Source organism: Lampetra fluviatilis, chromosome 4, assembly GCF_964198595.1.
Source record: "Lampetra fluviatilis chromosome 4, kcLamFluv1.1, whole genome shotgun sequence".
Lineage (NCBI taxonomy): Eukaryota > Metazoa > Chordata > Hyperoartia > Petromyzontiformes > Petromyzontidae > Lampetra > Lampetra fluviatilis.
Window position 1 is genome coordinate 12,111,683 of NC_136278.1, and position 19,936 is coordinate 12,131,618.

The 19,936-nt window shown below is 47.0% G+C and overlaps 1 protein-coding gene across 4 annotated transcripts in view; it reads left to right on the forward strand.

The window, feature by feature from the left end:
- LOC144931571 (wolframin-like) overlaps positions 1-19,936 on the forward strand; it is a 61,612-nt gene that overhangs the window by 22,766 nt on the left and 18,910 nt on the right. For 3 of the 4 annotated variants that reach the window (XM_078855568.1, XM_078855565.1, XM_078855567.1), the window contains 5 exons: positions 2,090-2,234; positions 8,591-8,794; positions 11,228-11,317; positions 17,886-17,963; positions 18,913-19,091. In XM_078855568.1, coding sequence (XP_078711694.1) covers positions 2,090-2,234; positions 8,591-8,794; positions 11,228-11,317; positions 17,886-17,963; positions 18,913-19,091 — 696 coding nt within the window. The remainder of the gene's footprint in view (positions 1-2,089; positions 2,235-8,590; positions 8,795-11,227; positions 11,318-17,885; positions 17,964-18,912; positions 19,092-19,936) is intronic. The other variant, XM_078855569.1, reaches the window with a different exon arrangement.

Consider the following 19,936-nt stretch of genomic DNA (forward strand, 5'->3'; position numbering starts at 1 on the left):
AATTTCACACTTGGGATGTTATCCTGGCCTTGGTTATGCTTTTGGGTTCTGGAGATCGGTGTGGAGCCCTTAGGCCCCATCACTCCCCTCAAACCCAATCTCCAGAGAGCTCCACCTTTATCACGAAAGTGACCTCTCGCACCACCTCCACCGTCCACCAGATGGGGCACCCCACGTCACCTCGCCGCAATTGAGCACTTTGCCAGATGTATGTATGTTGAACTTCTTTCGCACTGTACGTAGCCAACTGTGCTAATCGGAGGTGCGGGGGAAGGACGACGAACTAAACACAAAAAGCAGTTCTAAAGCAATGAGTTTTCAATCTGGATTTAAAAGTGCACAGCTCCAGTAGCTTCCTAATATCGGAAGGAAGACCGTTCCAGACGGCTGATGACTCGCCAAACGCCGCTGCGAAGATGATCGGAGTTCCCGTGATGATGGTTTATGCTCCTTGACGAGATCAGCAAAGTATTGTGGTTAATTTGTGGCAAGCACTTTATGTGCAATCAGTGCGACCTTATCATGTATTTGTTCGGCAACCGGAGGCCAATGTAGCTCAGCGAGCACACGGAGGGACACAGTCGGATCTTGCAGCGCCCATCACGACACGTGCCAATAACTCAACACCATCCAAGACTACAGTTCACCAACGCTTCACTCACCTCCCCCCCAGACGGAAGGGTCCGCTTCAACACGTTTGGCAGCACACAGTCGCACCACTTCCTTCTTGCCACAGCGGGCAACGCATAGCTGTCCGCCTGATGATGCTAGTTGTAATTACTGGCGACACGTTATTGCACGGATTTAACATGTTTTCACTTTATCAAAGTTGAACCAAACAAGTTTAGGATGGCTTTGTTGGTTGACATTTATTTTCAACCAGACAAGATCCCTTTGAGACCGGAAGCCTCTTCCTCAAGATCTAAAATAATTTATAATTTACAGCACCATGTTATTCCGTAAGCCTCCCACATATTTTCAGTCATGGGAGTTGTTTGACCATACTTCACGATGGTGGTTGTGAAGAGGGTATCCAGGAGCAGTTAAGATATTGCTCGCAAGAGGCATGACATGATGAATCCATATAAATAAGTTTACACTCATGGTACATGCCTTAAATCTCACGCATAATACGATACTTTCGTACAAAATTGTGTGATATTGCTGCATTAAAGCTAGAAGTACAAAGATAACCGTTGCAAAAGAGACAGAAATTCAATAAATAACACATGATGAGATGGTAAACAGCATCATACAAAATATAACTGATTCTTGAATGCCTTGTTGACATTGAGAATATTTGTTCGTAAACATGTGAATTAATCTGTCTTCATTAAGAGAAAAAAAACACGTACCTTGAATTGCAGGCGCCGTGTTATCCATATAGAGGGTTTTTTGGGTTAGAGCGTGTAAATGTGTCATTAACACACCCCCACCCGACACAGCCAATTAGTAAGGATCGTCACGTGAACAAAACGTGCTAATTAGTTACTACTTCAGCACACCGCTTGTGTGTTTGAGAGTAAACCCGAGTTAACAACACATTTATATTCACGCGATCTCACCCAAAAGAATATACGAAATTACGGTGAATATCGGTCGCAAAAGCCTACGACTATTGGCTACGTGTTATACTGGTAGGAACTTCCTGGTTACACCAGCCCACAGGGGATTATTGTGTCCGTCCGTCGTGCAGGGAGGGGCTGGGTTTAGAGGGTGGGGCTGAGTGGGGAGGGGAGGGTGGGGTGGGGCTGGGTGGGGAGGGTGGGGAGGGGCTGGGTGGGGAGGGGCTGGGTGGGGAGGGTGGGGCTGGGTGGGGGTGGGAGGGGTGGGGCTGGGTGGGGAGGGGCTGGTCACCCCGTGGTGCCCTTATAAAACTCAACGTTTAACCTACTCACGCCGGCTTGTGCCCGCCCTCACAGTCGAGCATATTTGCGGGAATACACCACGCCGCCGTTGACCCTGGCCATTGACCGAGCAACCCAACGTTCCTACCAGCTCCCTCCGCAGGAATGTGTTACGGTCGGCCGTCGCATTGTTTGCACTCTTCCTCTGACATCGACCGTGTACCTCGCGATGTTCACCCCAGGTGGCCAAGCACTACTTGAAGAAGGCGGTGGAGTCGGGCAACGAGGATCACAACAGGACTGCCGTCGGGTGGCTGATCAAGGCGGCCACCGAGGGGAAGAAGGACGCCGCCAACTTGCTCCAGCAGTGCGTGCGGCTCAACAAAGGTGGCCACGCGTCACGTCACGAGCAAACCCCCGTTGGCGTTTCTCCTCCCACGTGGAGAGGAAACACACACACACACATTGAATAATGAGTTTGATTGATTAAATGATTTTTATTTAAAGCTTTCGTGACTGCAGGGCCTTTATAGGTGCTCGCTAACAGCACTTGCCCCTACAGTCTGTTAAGGCTATACGGGGGATCTTTGTCTTGTCTTGTACGTTAAACGTCTTTTGCACCATACGTAGCCAACCGAGCTAATCGGAGGTGCAGGATAAGAGTTACGTAGGCAAATATGAAAGCAACATTATTTGAAGTTACATTAATGTTGCCCAACCTGATTCCTCTTCATAAGTGTCACCCCGAAGAGGCACAGTGTGGAATTTAGATTTTTGTAAAAAATGTAAGTTGTTTTCTCTCACACGATCGGTGATTTAGCGGTATAAAGCAAATCATGCGTCCTATCTGGAACCTCCTACAGCAGATAAGCCACATGTATGTATGTTGAACTTCTTTCGCAACCGTACGTAGCAAATCATGCTAATTGGAGGTGCGGGAATGGCCAACGTGTAGCGGGCACGGTGTTACATCGTGTGACAGTTCACTAGTGGGGGAGTGGGAGGGGGGAGCTATTACATCATCGCTAGAATGTGAATTGTTCGGTCTTGCCGAAGAGTAGCAGTGTCACCCTGTGCTTGTAACCCTAACACGCCCGTAGGGTTGGGCCCTGATTAAGAAATCGCTATTTGACGGCCCATGTGTTCCACAAAGTGAAACAACACCAATTTGTGTATTCTATATATGTATGAAATACAAAAAAACATTCAAAATGTTGTCTAGCCCGACTGAGAGGTTTGTTTTGCCTCTTTAGTCACTAAATACAAAGAATAGTCTTGAAGTGTCCAGTGTGTTGACCACTGCATCGCGCTCTTTCAGGGGCCTCTGGAATGCTCTTCCTTCCGATATTAGGAAACCACTGGAGCTGTGCACTTAAAAATAATTTCCTTAGAACTGCTTTTCGTGTTTAGTTTGTGGTCCTTTCCCCGCACCTCCAATTTAGCACGGTTGGCTACGTACGGTGCAAAAGAAGTTCAACGTACGTACGTACGCAGTTCCAAGTGACGGCATGAGATGAGGCGAGGCGAGGCGCTTGTGAGTTGTGCGGCTCACCTGTGTCCCTCCAGGTGAGCACACATGTACTGCGTGTGCACCATGCTGCTCTGCTGCCCGCACGTGGCCACGTAGGCCTCGAGCGACACGGCGCTGGACATACTCGTGCACCCGGACACTCAGAGTCACGACCCCCCCAACCCCCCCCGCCCTCCCCCTTGTCGTCCAGTGGGGTCGGTGCTCTCGGCTGGACTGACACATCTCCGTCACATTATCTCCTGATTTACTCGCTGTTCATTCTTGTTCATTTCTGCAGTCGCCAACCTCGTTCACAAGTTCCTACTTTGGGAATCGGTCCCTGCTTTTATGTGAAGGCCTGACCACTGTTACAGAGTTTGGAGACGCAGTTGTGGGAATGACGCCATGTAGAATTTAACAATTATTGTAATTGTTATATTGCGAGTAAAATGCTCCTCGCAAAAATTGCTCAAACGAAAACGTTATCTATTCGTCAACCAAACATTTACCCGCTCCACGTTTTGCCATCACCGTTGAGTGGGACGTTACACTGATGGTTATGAGGACGAAGCGGTTGGTATATGATCTAAATGTTAATTTCTCTCGGAGCCTTAAGACGTCTGAATGCTTCAACGTCAAATGTGGCTGTAATTGCACCTAACGAATGGTGTTCTGCCTATTGTGCATGTCTCCCTGGGGTGAACTTTTTTTTCCATCACATTAATACAACGTGACAAGTCTGCTGTGGCCATTGCCAGTGATGGGATTTAGCGGAATTAATGCGTAAAAGAAACGGGTGGCTTTAAACCCATTAGTGGACTGTGGCGGCAGAGATTGCATTGGTTACAGTGTATACCAGAGGCAATTGAGAAGATGTTTGTGATAAGTACTAAACAAAGTAATGAACGGATGCGGTGAACCGTTATACATGGAGCTAACTCATGCACACCCAGTTGTGTGAAAGTATATACATGTGCAATAAATGGACATACATGTTTTTGTTCAGTGATGCCAAAAGATATTTTATAGAGAACAATCATTTTATCTGCACTTCCAGTGAGAAGCTCACCAAAACCGTCACGGTGATCGTGATGAGCAGCACAATTAAGGCATTTGTGCTTAGTAACTTAACCATGTACATGATGAGCAGAGCACACCTTTGCCAGAATATATCAACAGTTATACCGTGTCCCTTGTCACGATTTACCAGGTGCCGCTAAACACCAAATCCACACACATTGTGCATGACGCACACTCGGTTCAAGTCCTCATTTTAGTGTCTTTCTGAAATCGCACAAAAGCTGCCGGTGCTTCGGCCCCTTTGTGCGATACTTGTTAGCCCAACAGCGCCGTTCTTAAGCCTGCGGCGTGTGTGTCTGTGTTTAATGAATTACGTGTTAATTATATAGCGGTTATATTGACGAGCAGAATGGCAGCTGCTGTGGCAGAGGCATGATGGGTTATTGTCCTCGTGAGGGAGCGGAGGAGCCGTTTGTTCTGATTGCCCCTAAACGGAGCACGCTTAACCCTCGGCGAGCACACTCTGTATGCCTCTATGAGCTCCGCGGGACATCGCATAAATCAGCGCAAGCCTCCCCGTTGAATACTTCAGTAAAAAAAATTGCTTGCCCACATGTGGTATGTGAAGGGGCAGAGGCAGGATTTATAAATGCTGGGGGGCACAGGGCAGATCAAGATTATTTACGTGTGATAATATGCGACTGCCTGTATTAATTAATCTGCGTGTTTGTGTACACACACACTGAATGTAAAGTAGTGGGTAGCGGAAATGTAATGCCTAGCGCAGAGCAATAAACTCTTGGCAACCTGGGCAGAATTCCTGGTATTGCCCTCAGTGTTTATTTCATCATCAATAACCACGGTATAGTGATATCGTGACGCAGATTTCAGTATTTGGCCCTTTCAATTGAGCCGATCTCTTTTCTCGATTGCTAGTTCGGCAACTCCGTGTGATGCACTCCTGAAACCGGAGACTCGCGTTTGATCGCTGCAGAGATCGACAGTCCCACTCCTTCCGCTTACACTGTTAACACTGCCTCACCGAGGCCAACGATGTCGTTATTTATCTCTCTCGATTCCCTCTCCAGTTCAGCAAGGTTTGGTTCTTCAGATAGAGCACGTGCTTTGTATGTGTCGTTGATTGAATACGATAGCAGTTTGGAAAACGAGAAAAGAACAACAAAAATGAGTGAGAATAAATAATCGGAGAGCAATATACGTAATTGAGGACATTGTGGCAAGCGGTTGGAGGCATGACAGCAGTGAAAAGGAGGTTGATGATTGGCAATTCACAGATGGTCGGCTTCATGCAGAGATATGTAATTCGTATCTCATGACAGAGATAGACTTTTACAATTAGTGGAGGAATGTTATGCAGATCTCTGTAGCAAAAGCAATCGTATCCCAGGATTCACACTTTTATCAGACAAAGAAGAAAAATGACCAGATATTGTAATTGAAAAAGTAATCACTGCCCATCTCGGTATGAAAAAAGGGAAAGATCCTGGACCAGATGCTCCGAATAAGCATCTTCAAGTAAGTGGGACCAGTTGTTGGAACATCATAAACAACCCTATTTACTACATTTTTACACAGAAATTAAATATGAGAATTGTGGAATAATTCCTCATTAACTATTCGATACAAATAGGGATGCTGAAACTGACTTAAATTAGAGACCATTAATCTCTTAATTACACACACATATATATAATTTCTTAATAAATTATTGGAACCGGAATAATGGATACATTAGAGGCCAACCTACCACGTGAGGAAGACGATTTTAATTAGAATATATTTCTATCAGCAACCACGCAGCATAGTATCAATCTTATTCTGGAAGGAACTCGTGAATATCAATTATCATAACGCCGAGCGTTCGTAGACTATGAGAAGGCATTTGACCCACGGTGAAAATTGATGCAGTCGGTCTGGTACAAAACAAATCGTTATTCTATCCTTAGCTACAAACAAGCCAATCGGGATGTCGTTGTGGAAATGCTAACGGAAATGCACCATCATGTTTACTTCCCGTGCTATTTTATCGCGATGATCCGTGGAGTTTAAACCCACTCTCTCTCTCTCTCCGCTGAAGCCCTCTCGTCGTGGCTAGCAGACCTCTCGACGTTGGCATTTAGCTCCTGAAATATTGTTGCCACGCGCAAGAAGAGAATAGAAATGTCATTTATCCGCTTTGTCGCACGTGACAAATGATGTGATATGCTACCGAATTCATTGATTTCTTTTACAAAAATTAAATGTTATAAAATGTTAGGGCCAAATATTTGCTAGTGTTCAACGTAAAGCAATTATGCCACATATGGAAAGGCTAAACAAAAAAAAAACATCGTCATTAAATTACATTTAATAATTACATTTTTAAAGAAGTCGGTGTATCAATGCTGACCTTCATGGTTTCGGTGTAGCCATGTAATTTCTGGCATATGTTGGGAAGCCTGAGGGCTTAGAGAAGTGGAATCGTGAAATATATTCCCAATAAAGGCGAGCTTATGGGCTCAGACACCGCAGGCCTCCTCTGAATCCAGTGCAGAGTCTAGTCCTTTCATCTCGAAAGCCATCCTACGTATGGCTGCATATAAAATTAGTCCTCATTATTCACTCGGTCTCTTATTGACCGATATGTCAACTAGAAAACGTCTCTCTCGTCTCCAAATACCCTTATCTTGCCTATTTAATTTCATTTGCATACAGTCCATCTATCCCACTCCAAAAAAATATCACTGCCACCTCTCACCCTCGCATCGATCTAGATTCTACACATCAGGAGGTTGTCACTTATGGTCTGGCATGGCCTTCACAATGCCCTTTGTGTTTAGAATGTTGCGGTATATTTACATATAGTACGAATTTTAATGCTATTGATAAGTGCATTCATTCATCAGCAGGCATTCCACCCATACCCAAATATTTTGTGATAAACGGGCAATCCCAAAAAAAACGGTTCAGTTTTCAAACCAATGGTGTTTTCTCTCGCCTGTATCGCTTCGATGTGCCGTGATTGATGGGGGGACGGGAGGGTGGCATATGCCCTTCATGAACGCAGATGATGCGAAATGAGGTAAACGGCGTGTTCCTGTTTGCAGGTGTCACGCGGCGGTGGCCTTGCGGGCGCCGCGGTCACATGAAGAATAGTGGCTCACCGTTAGAGTGGCGCGAGCGTTTGCGCTTTAATGAAGCCGGCTTCAATCAAGGCGCGCGTGCGCGCGTGTGATATTTAAACCAGTTTTAATTGATATTTAACCTTTAGCCTCAGATCTTTTTTTTTCATCTCGTTAATGGACACGTGATATAATCGAGAATAATTGGAAGGTAAAATGTGAATAGCGTTGTTTCAAATGGAATATGGAGGAAATGTGCAAAAGGTTTTGTGCTCCCGGGTCCTTGTGCAGAGCGATGTTTTTTATAGGTCGCTCTGACAGCAGTCACGATGTCACATCATTGGACCTTCTAGAAATGACAACATAAGCCACGGCCTTTCACCCTTCAAGAGTATATATTATCTCAATCTCTGACGTGTAAAAAGCTCTTTGTGCAGCTCCGCAAACTAATGAGCAATGTTAAATTTATCCTTCTGCCCAGTAAGCCATCGGAGGGAAGAGACCAATATAAATATCAATATAAATTTAATTGGGCTTCTTTCGTACCTTCATGATGGCACACTTCTGTGGCCCGGTGCCTTGAACGGTGGGACTTGGTGGATAATCCAGAGATGAGATGCCTGGGAAGGGTCAATACAGTAGGTGTTTGCACAGAGGATCCACAATTTGGGCATTATGCCCTCATTTTGGGTGCCACGGTCGTGGGTTCGATCCCGAACCTGACGCCTGTATATTTGGAGTGTGCATGGTCTCTCTCTCTCCCTGTGGTCGCGTGGATATTTCTCCAGGTCCTTCGGTTTTTTCCTCCACATTTAGAATCGACACGCGTTTAGAATATATATGGCTGCAGTAAATTTCCACACGATAAGCCACTTCATTGAGCTATCATTTGTGGCCAGATTGCTTCTGAAAAAAGCTGCATATCTCAGTAGGCCTTACCTGGTACATAAAAAATAGTTTTTTTTATTTTAGATTTGCATTTCACAACATTTTATGGTATCATAACTTTAAAGGGACATTTTTACGCCTCCATTTTTTTCCTCCTCGTATTGTACGTCCAACGACGTTTTCGTCTACGTGTGCCGCCGCAGGCATTTGCGCGGAGAACGCGGAAAAGGCGCGCAAGCTGGCGCAGGAGACGGACTTCGAGCGCTCGCTGCGCAAGGCCGCGCGCCGCATGGCCGCCTCGCTCAACCCCAGGAGGAGGCCCCAGCGTAGCGCCGCCGCCGCCGTCGCCGCCGCCGCTCCGCCTGCCGACTCGCCCAGCACGAGCGAGCCCGCCGACTCGCACGCCGGTGAGCGCCGGCGCGTCCTCGCGGCCTTAAACCGCCGGCGGCTTCGCCGGCTGCGCGCGGGCGTCGTCTCCGTCCGTTGCCTTGTACACCGTACCGTCGACCGCTGCTCTCGGAAAAAAAATAATAATTAGGTTCTGGAAGCTGGTGCTGGATTCTGGATTTGCATCCGTTTCTGATCATTAATCGGTGTTCTCCGCTACTAACTTTCACCAGCCTCATTTGGAAACAAACATTTTTGGAAACAAATGAGGCTGGTTGTGAAGATCAGTGGGGAGGGGGTGAGCGGTAGGAGGCGAGAATCGAGCGGGAGGTAAGAGTACGGGGCTCAAATGAGACAATGAGAAGACGGGGGGGGGGGGGCACAGGGTGTGAGCTTGAGAACAGGCAGGAGGGTGCAGGGGATTGGCGAGGGATAAGGCGGCGGAGGGCTGATTGCTTCGTGAGCTCGGAGTGGTGGGGAAATGGGCTGGTTCGTTATCCCCAAAACGCTGGCCGCGTCGCACAACTGCAAATGAACAAAGAAGCGAGTGCAAGTCCGCTGTTGATCACATGGGCACGTTAGAATCGGAATCTTTTATTCTTTGACTGGGGGAGGAATCCGATAAGCTATGAAGCTCTTTGTTTCCCACATGTCCATTGTGGGCGGGTCAGCGAGTTACAACAACAAACACAATGCAGTACAAAAACACAATCGGAGTGCAAATTTGAGAAAACGGTAAGCAAGTCACGAAATATAAGTGAATAAACAAATAATTATTTCTATAAGTCAGATACATTAAAATTGGGCAAGGCCGCAAAAACAACAACAAAACAGTCCCAGACCGCACAATGAAAACACCCACACAGCAGTAGTCCCTGAATAAAGTGGCACATCAGCATTGACCTATCGATACACAGGTAGCTGAAGCGCAGTCCGTCGCACGCGTGCTTGCCACCTTGACACTGCGCACGCACTCCGCGCCGTTGTTGGGTTCTGACAGGAATTGTCGCGTTCACACACCGACGCGTAATGTTGCTTACAGTGCATCGTATCCAGTAGCCCTGGGGCTTCCCCCGTTCTGCAGTATTGCGGATCGCAGGGATATTTTTGCGCGCGAGCGTCGGGGCCCGTACGGTGGGTGATGTCGCGCACGGACAGCATCTTCCCCGCCGCAGAAGCCCGCTGACTGTAGAAGGGAACCTCTAAACGCTCTACTGGCAGAGGTGCCCTGTGTCACGTGACCCCGTTACAATCGTCGCTTTTCTTTCTGCGCCAAGCCGTTAGGCCGAGAAGGGGGGGGGGGTGTCTGTCAACTCTTGAGGAAAGTTTGAAGATTCACCCCAGGGCACACTCGGTCACATCCCGAGCCACTTGCATTCACGCTCCGCTCCGCTTGGCACACGTTGGGAAGATTCATCCGAAACGCCACCCAGTGCTTGAAGCCTCAGCAGTGTCACCTGATATCAACCTTTGTTCTTCAGTGGGAGAGGGGCAATAACTTTGCCCGAGCAGTGGTAGAGTCTTCCATGTGAGTTTTGCTTTACGTGCTGGCGTGCCCCAAAAGCTTCTATATGCCACACCCCATGGGCATAGGGAATTCACTCTTAGCCCAATGGATTGCCAATTAGCATGGTTGGCTACGTACGTTGCGAAAGAAGTTCAACATACGTACATACATCGTACAGGGCTCCTGTTATTCGTGAATTTGCATCTCCTCCCTGTGAGCCATCATCTTTACCACTGGAAAATAAGGCGCATACAGTACGTCTAAATATCTCACCTTGTTGGAGGCCGTGGGGGTGGCCTTTTGCAGCAGCAGCAGATTGACGGTGGCTGTGCTGTCAGCCAGGTGGTGCTCATTTTAAAAACATCACGCCAATGTTGAAGCATCGGACCGTGTTCGTTTTCGAATTCACAGCTGTGCGTGCGTGCGTGCGTGTGGTCGCAACCCCCCGGCGCGCTACCGACTGAAGTGTGGCCGAACGACATTTGTTCTGCGGGCGACGGCACAACGCTCCCAGGTTACCCGCGGCAAACGCCTCACGCGCCCGCCGCTCGCAGAAGAGATCTTCAGCAGCGCCTGATGTTAGCGGTGTTGGAATACGCATATTTATAAAAAGCATAACAAGCGAATTGAGGATGACGCTTCGTATATACTGCGAATGAGATTTCATTGTTTTAAGGTCACAGAAGCAGGTTTGTTCGCCACCAGCAGCCAAGCAGTTGGCTGCCTGATCGCGCTGTGCACACACACACACAGTGGCCAACACCGGGGAATAATTCCGTGATTTGAATTCACGGCCGGTGACATTTTTAGCAAAACCACGGCGCGGCCAATTTACGACATCAGCCCATTTGCACGCTGAGATTTATGCACGTGGGCCGGCGGAGGTATTAAGGCGTACCCGGTAAGTGTCCGCATTTTTAATTGCTTCGTCCATCCGATGCCTTAGATGTCCCCGAGGGAAACGGGGAGAAGCTTCGCCAGCATTTGGCACCCAGTGTCTGTGCCGCCGGCCGAAACGCACCGGTCTGCGCTTCTGGTGAGTGTAGTGCGAGGAGCAGGTGGCGGGAAGGAGGGCATGCGCATTAACCCCACGGTCGCGAGATGTGAACCACCTCACCGGTATGCAGGAGGTCGTGGGTTCGATCTCAACCCTGATGTCTGCTGCATATTTGGAGTTTGCATTTTCTCTCCGCGGTCGCATGGTTTTTTCACCGGATTCTCCGGTTTTTCCCTCCACATTTAGAATCAATATGCGCTTGGAGCATTTGGCTGCTATGAATTTAAACGTGATAAGCCACTTCGTTGGGTTATCATTTGTGGTCAGGTTGCTTCTGAAAAAGAGCTATATATTTCAGTGGGCCTTACTTGGTAAAACATATCTATAGTTATTTACAAAGTGTACACGTAAATTGGCACGAATGTTCTATTCCTGGCCACGGTAAAAACCCACCCATAAGGGAGAATGGGTAACGGGCCATTCGCGGAGACGAAAGTACGCATAAATCCGAGCCATTGCCGCTACCCTGAACCTAGACTTCTTACATAAACCATGATCACAGTCGAAACTGTGTCCTAAGCACCGTCCCTAATGCCAATGCTTACTCCACACGTAACCTTGGCCTTACCCCTAACACTGACTTTTGCTCCGACTCACTTCTATTCATTGCCTAACCCCAAACTAACCATAGCCTTAGTCTTGTATTCCAGTGAGTTGGAGGCAAGGTTGGTGGCTCATGCAGAGATGGAACCATGACGTGGTGATACCAGCCTCTGCAGCATTGAAGTGCCTGTCGGGAGCAGCGCAGCAAACGGGTTGCTGACATTTGATCGTGCTGTGTGCGAGTCTTCTCACGTACAAAGTGCTTTCTCTGGGTACTTGGGTTTTCGTTCCTTGTTGCTAGATACTCAAGAAACGAATTGGGCAAACGTCTCACGCAGTAGGCTCTCTGTTAACTGTGAAGCTCTCTTGGGCAAAGATTTTAAATGATTATATTTTAATAGCTAACAGTCCCACCTACCCAAGTGCTAATCCTAACACTGACTATAACCCTAAACTCCGGTCCTACGCTAAACCATGAAGAATACGACGCGAGATTACAGGACTGTCCATGCCAACATTCATTAACATGACAATGAATGCCATCATTGTCCGTGTAAAATAATAACTACGCAATTAACATAACATGTATGTTCACGTGACAATTCACCGAATGCCACTGATGGTCATGTTTAACAATCTAAACTCTATAATGAGTTGATGACATGGTGCCAACATTTATTGTGATTTATTTAATTTCCTAGAAAGCACGTAAGCTTGACTAATCAGATTAAATAGCAGCTCATCAAAAACTCAGTTCTGGCATTCGGAATGTTTGCCAATGTGTGTGGAAAGGAGCCCAAATGCCCGGAAAAACCCACACGTGTAGTGGGGATAACCCTCAAATGCCGCACATGTCAGAAACTTGCTTTTGCTTGCTGCAATATCTCCCAACAGGCACGACCTCACTGCCCATCAGGTGGGTACCTCACACCCCACGACTCCATCTTTGTGTGATCCACCAACCCCACCTCGAAGCCATTGAATTCCAGTCGTGCATCACGCACCTGGAAGAGCAGCGTGTCGGTGCAACGCCTTTATGGCGTCGCCCGTAAAGTAGCGAGCGGCCGTATTCGGCGTGGAGATTTTATTTTCGTCGACAAATCTTGTCACTCAAATGCGCCGTCATCATTAAAACTCAACGTACGGTTAGACAATTATAAACGATGAGAAATAAATAAATATATTTACTTACTATCTCCAGTGTATGTGTGTGTCATGGCCCTAGCTGCTGTGTTTGTTGGGTACACTTTGTAAATGTTCAGCTTGGGCAATGGCGGCACAACTGCGAGTTTAATGTGGCACCCACACCTCCCATCTATCACGCTGAGCTGCGTTTATTCCCTTAGATCGGCCTGCTTTGTGACACAAGTCAAAGCGTCACGAGCACTAAAAGAAATGTGTGGTTACAATGAGCCGAGCTGGGGGTCTTGAGCCACTGGCGAAGTTCCACTTCACTACGGCGTGCACTGCACTTTGATGAGAGCAACTTCTGCTAACATGCCTGGCGAAATCTCACCAGGAAAGCCAAAATCAGAATCAGAATCTTTACTTATCCTGGAGAAATCTGATGAGCTGTGAAGCTCTCTTTCACAGATGTCAGAAAGTTACAACAACAAACATTATAAAAACCGATAAGTGGAATGTAAAGCAAATAACGAAAACAACAAATATTAAATAAAGTATTTAAGTTCAAATTGCATAAGTTCACCAATTCCCAAGCTTAGGCAAGGCAGCAAAACAACGACAACAACAATGAGTCCCCAGACCGCGCCAAAACAACACAGTCCCTCAATTAAATTGCACATTCAACTTGCACTAGCGATACATGGGCAAGGATGAAAGTCACATTGGCAAATGCAGTTGTACCCAGCACTAATCTTCCGCTTCAGGATATTTCTTGAAGCAAGGTTAGTGCTGGAGCAATGCTCGACTGAGTCGACCCTGGATTCTCAAGCTCCCAGTCCTGAGTTTTTACCCTTCGTTGTGATGGACTCGTCGTGGATACATTCCAATGGTTCTGTACAATTACAAATGTGCTCAGTGCTGCAATTTTAATCCGTGCCAACATTGAGTCTCGCATAACGTGGTCTGCATGCTGAATCTGAGTGGTGGCATGTTTTGGTAAAAGTAACCGTAGGATACGTCATGTTGAGCCACAGTCATTTAATATGATGTATCTTCTTGGTTCTTTCAGTAAAGTCACGTAGAATGGAAATAATAAAATAATAAAAATAAAACATAATAAAATACTATTATTTTTATATAATATTATTTTATTATGTTATATATATGTTTTATTTTATTATTTCCATTCTACGTGACTTTACCGAAAGAACCAAGAAGATGAATCCCTGCAGTCACGAAAGCTTTAAATCGAAATTTAATGATGTATGTATGTTAGACTTCTTTCGCACCGTACGTAGCCAACCGTGATAATCGGCTCCCAACCATGGTGCACTCATGGTTGGGGGCCAGTTTGATCTCGGCCGTGATTGGCACGAGGCACCGAGGGGTAACGTCTCGGTTGCCGCTCAGCCCAGGAACGGTCCAATTGTGTGCTACGGTCATTTGTATGGCACGGGGTCCGTGGGCTTAAGTCACCATGCCCCCCGCCCCCCTCCATACCCTGCATGACTATGGGTGAAAAGTCATGAAATTAAACAAGTTTTAAGATGGGTTTTTTTTACACAGGATTGGTTATTATCACTTCTGCAATTGTTTCTTGCTGTGGTTGTCCCACCTTATGACGGACGCTTGTGTTGCGCCCGAAACGTCGTGACTTATTATTTTATTTATATTATTATTTCCATTATTTATTTCTATTATTTATTTTTACCTACGTGACTTTACCGAAAAAAAAAACCTAAGAGTATGGTTATTATCGGTAAAAAAAAAAAAAATTCCCAGCCATGTTTTAACACAAACACCAAACCCAATCCTGTGTAAAAACAACCATTCGTAAAACTTGTTTCATTATCGAGCATGGCTATGGGTGAAAGTCAATCCTGCGTAAAACAAAAAAATCTCGCTGGGAAATCGAAGTCGGCAAGCGACGCAAGGGCATCATCCTACCTCTGCGTGGACACTGCGATATCTCTTATCGACGGGCTCCGGATGCAAGCCTCAGGTCACACCACGCGGCGCGGCTTGAGGAATGCGGTCGGTGTTTCAGGTGCCGGCCCTGGTGGCGAGGGCTGCCATGGGAACTGAACATCCGTGGGGGAATAAAAAACAAAAAGAGCTTTATAACTCATCGGATTTCTCCGAGATGAATAGAGACTCTGTTTTCTGAAAGCGGCAGGCCCAGCCGGCCCAGCCCACGTCTGGTACCAAGGCAGCACGGCCCCCCCGGCGGTTGTGGAAACGTGACGTGGAGGTGTTTTACGCAACAGCTCACAGGCCTCATTAGAGCCCAAGGGTCTAATTTTCAATTTAAAAGGCAGCATTGTAAATCCTCCCGTGATAAAACACCACGGGATGTTAAATGCACCTGATTTAGCATTCACAAGTGGTTCCCCTGTAGAGGAAGTGAACATTTCCATCGTGACATGCATGTACGTATGTTGTAGTTCCTTTGCAACCGTACGTAGCCAGCCGTGCTAATCGGAGGTGATCTCCGGTTCGTATTCGACAGGCTGCTCGCACAGCAGCCACCAGACTACATTCCCACACTGTTTTCCATGTCCCATCAAGCATGAAAACTGTACCACTGTCTATTGAGATTTAGCCTCAGACGCCATGCTGATCATCTGTAATATATATTTGATTTATATATATTTAAGTACATTAAATTAATGTGATTTTAACACTTAGGCTTTCGTGACCAGCCAATATTATGGATGACCAATATCATCCATAATAAAAAAAAAAATTGGATTAGATCACGTAAATGTATTTACACGATCTAACCCAAAAATAAAAACAAAAACTATATTACGGAGAAATGTGATTGTTAAAAACAACATTGCTTATTGTTCACAGTTACATTTATGAGGTGTTTTTTGGGCCACTTCTCGGTGACCTGACTGAGCTTATCGTTTTCTCACTGCACGCGAGTTCCTGATTTGGTGTCACCGTTTCGGTGACAATGCAGAAAGGATCTGGCAGCCATCTGAGCTACCTGAACTACGCCGTCCTTTTACCAGTTAACCAGATCATAACAAAAAACAAAGACTTGCCATGTCCTTGAATTAAAGCATTCATTGAAGTTCAATAGATTGAGGTTACACTGATGGCTGTAAAAGTGTTGAGTGAAATCGCGCTAATCGGATGTCCGGGGGAAGGACAACAAACGAAACACAAAAAGCAGTTCTAAAGAAATGCGTTTTCAATGTAGATGATTTAAAAGCGCATCGCTCCAGTGGCTTCCTAATATCAGAAGGAAGAGCGTTCCAGACGGCTGCAGAATTGCATCTGAAAGCGCCGCGGGATGCGGTGACCGTCTTTGTTCGATGCTTAGCCAAAAGCCGCCGCTGCGAGGATGACCGGAGTTCACGTGATGATGGCTTATGCTCCGTGACGAGAGTCAAGTTGTGTGTTCAGGTCCCCAGAGCCTTCGCCAGGTGTTCTGACGCTCGGTGCTCGCACAGCTGTCTTTGTGATTCCATCTTTAGTAAAATCAAACATTTCTGGTGCTACTGAAAGACTTAATTCTACTGTGAGCTGCTGCTGAGGTCATCTTCCTGAGGGTGGCGAGATGTTAACTACCTCTCATGGTATACAGGACGTCGTGGGTTTGATCCCCTGACCCTGACGCCTGTATATTTGAAGTTTGCTTGTCTCTCTTTCCCCAAGGCCGTATGGATTGTTCTCCGGGTCCTCCTCCCTCCACATTTAGAAACGTGCGTTCCGAGTATTTGGCTGAAATAAATGTCCACGCGATAAGCCACTTCGTTCAGCTGTTATTTATGGCCAAGTCGTTTTTGAAAAGTAACTAATAGTTCAGTGGGGCCTTACCTGGTGAAATAATAATATTTTAAATTTCGATTTAAAGCTTTCGTGACTGCAGGGATTCATATTCTTGGTTCTTTCGGTAAAGTCACGTAGAAGGAAGTAATAAAATAATAAAAATAAAACATAATAAAATAATTCTCACGACGTTTCAGCCACAACGCAAGCAGCCGTCCTCAGGTGAAGAATTACTTTATAGTAATTTACTTACCTTTCCTATACTTTGCACTCCTATCGTGTTTTTCTATCGTTTGTTGTTATAACTTTCTGACCTGCCCCTACTGGACATCAATAAAAAAAAACTTCATAGCTCACCAGATATCTCCAGTATAAATGAAGAATCCGATTCTTTTGACCAAAACTAAGATCAACAATTTTCGTTCACGTCGTTTGCGGTGCAGTTATTGAAGGCTCGGCTGCTGATGTCGTCAAACTTACCGGATGTTTGTGTTCACCGTCCCCTCTCTTGTTCCGAGCGCAACATCTCGTGAGCGATGGCTCGCAACCGTGGCAAAGAGAGCGGCGAGCATTCACTCGCTCGCTTTGACCCCAACAAAGGTCGCCTTTGGCGTCGTCGCCATCTATCTCGTGCAATTAACGACAGTGCTAGCCCTCGTTTCGTACTTGTTGAGCTTTGGATTGTTGCGTGCTAGCTTCTCATAAAGGTTAAAATTTATGATCTCGCTTGTAATGAGCGAATGTCAGCGGCTGAGGTGCCCTCTAATGAATTGAGAAGAGATTGATCGTCGGTCGTGCCTGAGTGAAAGCGTAAGTATACTCCGTCCGTGAGGGAGATAAGTGAACGTTTGATTGTTGTAACGTGAATAACATACGAAAGACCTTGGGAACTATTTGAGGGGATTACGCGAATGTGCGTATAAGGTGACCCGATTGAGAATGATGAAAATCTATATTTTTTTAATGCATAACCCTGACTGTTGAGTGAATGAACACCCTAATTTGTGAAAATGGGAGTGGGTGAGCGAGTTAATGGACACATTAGGTAATTACTTAATCAGGAAGATAATTAGCAGTCGCCTTTTCATCCCGACAGACGATGCTGGTGAAGTAACGGAAGAGAAGAAATTCGACAGGCAGCGGAAAATCCTGCGAAGATTCATGAGTTTCCAAGGTATCGACCTTCACCGGACACCTCGTATCAACAAAAGCCCTGTACCGGCCCGATTCTGACTAGTGCCGTAAGCTGCATGGCCGCTGTGTAGCAGTTCCATTCTAGAATGTAACCCGTATCCCACATTCCCTCTGCCGATGACCGCATTGCTGGCAATGCGCACCCCCGATCTCAATCTTGGGGGGACGAGCGTGGACAACGCTTGGATGGGTGGCCACCAAGCAGCACAGACCGGTTTGTCGTAGACGGCTGTGAGTCCGTGCTGCATGGTGGGAACCAGGGAGGTGGTGCAGCAAAATCCATTGTTGTGCTGCACTGCTAAGCTCCTGCCTCTGTAATGCCCACCGTTCGACGGGTCCGCACTAGCTGGCTGTGAAGTGCGTAAGGGCGTGCCGTGCGGTACTGGTTGGCCTGCACATGCTGGAGGAGGAGGAGGCTGTCACATGGCTCTGTGGTTACGTAGGCCGACATCCACGAACAGGACATTAAATTATCTATTTTTCTTGTTTATTTGGTGCCCTAATTGTGTGAAAGTCACGTGTAAAAGCATTTGCTGAATATAAACTCCGCTTTGACCCACACACGGCATGGGGAGGCCCACATCTAGCAGCATGGCTGTTCATACGGAACAGATATTAGTAACAGACGCGGCATATTCATAATGGGGGGAATTCACACGGTGTACGCATTTGTGGCTTTTCGATCGGAAAAATATACATCGCGTGGCAAAGAATATCCCTTTTGACCGTCCAATGGCGACCGAGCGGGTGCGTGTGTCCGACTCCTCCACCGGGGATGGTAGATTGCACGCAACCGTAGCCAGCCAATCAACGTTCATCGTCTCCTGCACACGATGCCCTCTTACACGACGGTCATGTCGGGGGGGGGGGGGGTGGATGAGAAGCCCAATGTTTCCGGGACATGGACACGATTTTTGGACTGCGCGCAGGCATGGCAACGGGGACGAAAGATCTGTGCACGGACGACCTCCTGGACATGACCAAGGGCTACCTGAGCGGCGCTTACGCCCGGCCGCCCATTCCCCTGGTTGCTGCCGGGGTGGACGAGCCGGAGATGGACGGACCGCTGGACGGGTCCCAGCCGGCGCTGCTGCCCTCCAGGGACAAGGTTGGCACCGTGACACGTTGTGCCGCCAGGCGAGGCTCCACAGGAGCTCAGTCGGTGGTGGTGTTGCCCGTTGTGTGTGTGGGTGGCAGCGGTGGCTCAGCGGCTCGTGAGCCGCACTGTGGACCCGGCCGCCCTCGGTTCAATTCCCTGCTCGTGGCCAACATCGGTGGCGATTTATCTGAACCGCTCCTGGGTCTCCCCCCTACCACACCCCCCCCATGTCGACTTGACGTTGTAAATGAATGTCTGATCCGTGTGTAAACATCCAAACTGGGGAGACAAGAAGAAGCTGGGCGTAGGGCTGGCCACAACACTCTCATTCGCCATGCTGGCTTTCACTGGTGGCACTTACCCCAACAGCCTGCAGAGACTGTACAGGGGGATGGTCGTCTTTGTTTATTCGTACGTTCTGTTATTGCCGCGTTACCATGCTATCACTAAAGTGCGGCGAGTTGAGTATATGCTGTGAAGTTGTACATGCAAATTGAAGAATCTAGTTTAATTTAAAATAAAGTCGATACTTTCTCTGAATTTTAAGAATCAGAATCTTAATTTGGACGAGAGGAATCCGATGAGCTATGAAGCTCTTTTTCGTTGGTACTGCACCTTCTTTCAACCGAGATTCTATCTTGTAGTCGCTGTTCGGTTTAAATTTTTTTTTATATTACAATGATTGGCTGCTGTTGTATGAGAGTAAAACCCGGTGCGTTGATTTGTGGAATAGCTGGTTTCTCGCGACATGCATCCTCCATGCCTGACAGCTAAATCCTCTTAGAATGACGTACGTCAGGGTATCTTGCAACTTCAGGCACGGTGAACAAAAATATGAATTTACCTCGGCAGAT